Source organism: Sinocyclocheilus anshuiensis, unplaced genomic scaffold, assembly GCF_001515605.1.
Source record: "Sinocyclocheilus anshuiensis isolate Anshui unplaced genomic scaffold, SAMN03320099.WGS_v1.1 scaffold644, whole genome shotgun sequence".
Lineage (NCBI taxonomy): Eukaryota > Metazoa > Chordata > Actinopteri > Cypriniformes > Cyprinidae > Sinocyclocheilus > Sinocyclocheilus anshuiensis.
This window is the reverse complement of record NW_015557092.1, coordinates 394,389-397,346: the sequence shown is the minus strand read 5'-3', so window position 1 is coordinate 397,346 and position 2,958 is coordinate 394,389. Positions and strand designations below refer to the sequence as shown.

The 2,958-nt window shown below is 39.9% G+C and overlaps 1 protein-coding gene across 1 annotated transcript in view; it reads right to left on the bottom strand.

The window, feature by feature from the left end:
- LOC107677344 (uncharacterized protein C19orf43-like) overlaps positions 1-2,357 on the bottom strand; it is a 4,875-nt gene extending 2,518 nt beyond the window's left edge. The window contains exons 1-2 of the mRNA XM_016472225.1: positions 1,592-2,357; positions 1,374-1,451 (exon numbers count right to left, since the gene is read on the bottom strand). Coding sequence (XP_016327711.1) covers positions 1,374-1,451; positions 1,592-1,882 — 369 coding nt within the window. The 5' untranslated portion in view covers positions 1,883-2,357. The remainder of the gene's footprint in view (positions 1-1,373; positions 1,452-1,591) is intronic.
- Between the last annotated feature and the right edge of the window lie 601 nt (positions 2,358-2,958).

Genomic DNA, 2,958 nt, shown 5'->3' with positions numbered 1-2,958 from the left:
AGCTTCAAAAACGCTCTTCGGAAACCTACGGGTGACGTCACGGACACTACATCCATGTTTTTATACAGTCTATGGTTCAGACCAATGCGAATAGGCTACCTTGGTATCAGAAGTGTTCAGTTTCTACATTAGTTTATGTAGAACTGTTTATGGACCAGATAAAATGTATCATCCTGACTAATCCTTTTTATTAAAAAAAAAAGATTTAACAGCTGAAATGTTATAATTAAAAAAAAATAATAAAAGTCAAATCTTTACTTGAACATGTAGTACATGTCAGTAGATAACAGGTTATCATTTTTTGTTACTTTAAAATCCGGCCATCATTTTTTAATGTTTATATTTCACTGTTTATGCAAACAAAGTGCATAGTGTGCTGCTAATTTTATTTGTTGGCTTTAGTCATAAAACTTGGTAAAATTATTTCAGTGTGTGTATCAGTACTTTATTTAATATTTCCAGCACATTTTAACAATGCCGTGTATAACAGTTTGTTCTGATATACATTATTTAAGAGATTTAAGTATTGTGTAATATGGGTAGCTCTCAGCCGCTTTCATTTTTACAAAGTATCTCGCGAATGAAATAAGGTTGGAGACCCCTGATGTATATACGTTATTTGTATGAATCTACGGTATGAATCTCCATATAGCGTCATAATGTAAACCAGGCACGTGCACAGGTAGGGCTCAACCTGTGCAGAGCACATGCCCTTTTTGCCCTTACACTCCGAAGTGCCATTTTTTTGGTGATGGTGTTTTTTTTTCCTTCAATAAATCAGTGATATTGGTCACCCTTTACATCTGTCTGTCTGCTTTACAAATATTTAGCTAATGAAAGGTATTAAAAAGAGCTCGTGACTAAATCTTGTTGGATCCGCTCAAACTGTCAGTAAACCTCATAACTCCACCCCCTCTATCTTGACTGAATGAACTGAAGTTCCACAGCAGCTGAACTAGGTCTGCAAGGGTAAATAAAGATCTTGTTGTTTGAATAAGTACAGCGTTTTCTTTACGCAAGAAACACTGTCTATAAAGGCTCATAATTTATGTATTTGAAACTGAGCGCCGCGCCCATATAGCTACAACAAACACCTGGTGATGAAAACGTAACGCCGCCGTTTTAATGACAGACAAAATGCACATTTGCACACATTCACTGGTCAAAAACCCCGTAACTGCATTTGAGTTTGACACAAAGCGACTGAGTGATCCTCGTCACCTAGGTAAAATATATTTCTAAGAAATTTATGATTGCTGATAAGTTTCAGCACATGCCCCTCAAAAGGTCTGTGCACGGCCCTGATGTAAACTATAGTCATTCGTATTTTATTCATATCGCTAATAACCGTGATTGAACAGCATGTATCTCACCTCGGAGTCGAGTTTCTGTTTCTTGGCCACCATCCCGGTCTTGAGTGCCAGTCTCGCGCCTCCTCTCCGCTTGCCCACCTGAGTCAAACAGGAACAGACTGACAGCGTTACACGGGCTTTAGGAAGCGACAGTGGCCCGAAACTACTGACACCCCTCTCTTTATGTGTGTGTGTGCGTGTGTTACGCTAATGTAAAGCTCGTCCACTGCCGTTCTTACAAAGCTGCTCGCACTTAGCGGCTTCTTGTCCGGAGCCGCAGGAGAGCTCTTCGTCTTCTCCTCTTCCTCGCCCTCTCTCTTCCTCCTCTCTTCCTCCTCCATCTTCTTCTTGAACAGCTCCATGAAGCTGCCGTCGTTGGCGAAGGCGTTGGCCGCTCTGGGCGCCCCGTGAGCCGGGCTGCTGCCGCCGGACTCCCCGCTGCTGCTGCTGGAGGACTGGTGAGGATGAGGATGATGATGAGGATGATGATGGCGGTGATGTTTGTCTGATTTATGCTGCTTTTTCTCCATCGTTTTGCCGTTCGGTGAAATAATAAATAAAGCCTTTACATTCACTCCTGCGGTGTTTTGATTTCTGCACCGAAGCGACGATTTGCCGTTTAATGAAGAATTAAATGTATTTTAAATGCGTATACGCGTAATAAAGGTGAAAATGAAAGACTAATACGTTAGTTTGCCTTGTTATGGGATCGTAAAGTGTCGCGACGAAACAAAAACACCGTCGGCGACAAACAGAAAGAGCGCGATTATCGAGCCGCGGGTCCGAGTGTGATTATGATCGCAGAGCGGCCGGATTGTGGGGCGAATCGGTAGGGTAGGATTTCGGGGTTTTACCCCGATGTTTTTCGCACAGGTTTATTGTGTTTCAGCGTCGCTCCGCCATACTGCACTTCATCTGCAGTCAGCGCCCGAACCTCGAGCCGGCGAGAGACGCGCCGTCGCCGCCTGCAGGCCGGAGGAAGAACCGCAGCGCCTCTCACAAACACTGCACATACAGCACACACACATTTAGTTATTTATTTGAACGCATTGTAGAGGAAAATACTGTTTCAGTCTCTCTGCTTTAAAATTTCACGTTTAATTCACTGCGTTACTTGCCGTTGACTTGTAATTAATTGCGTAATTTACTAGCAATTTCTGAGTGAATATTGCTTATACAACCATTTTTTTTAGTGAAGTTATTTTATTTCGTAGTTGTATTATCCATGAAAACATATGTTAAAAAAAAAAAATCACAGCAGAAACACGGTGGTTTCTGGATTAGGCCTAATATTTAATCCACAAACCATTAATGTACAGGCTAATTTAGTTTTTAGAAAGACTGTTTGGACAAAATTTGACTCAGGTAGACATTTTTAGTCCTCGCATTTAATAGATTAAACGATTTGTTCAGAGAAAAAGAGTTAAAAGATGTAAAAAAAATATATAAATGATAAAATAAGATTTGGCTAACTAATCTTCCTAAATTAGATTACAATAAATAATTAAAAATATTTAATAAAATAAATACAATTTGATTTAAATAAAAATGCATTTAGATAAAATAGATTAAAATGATTTGATACAGTACTATAAATGATACAATT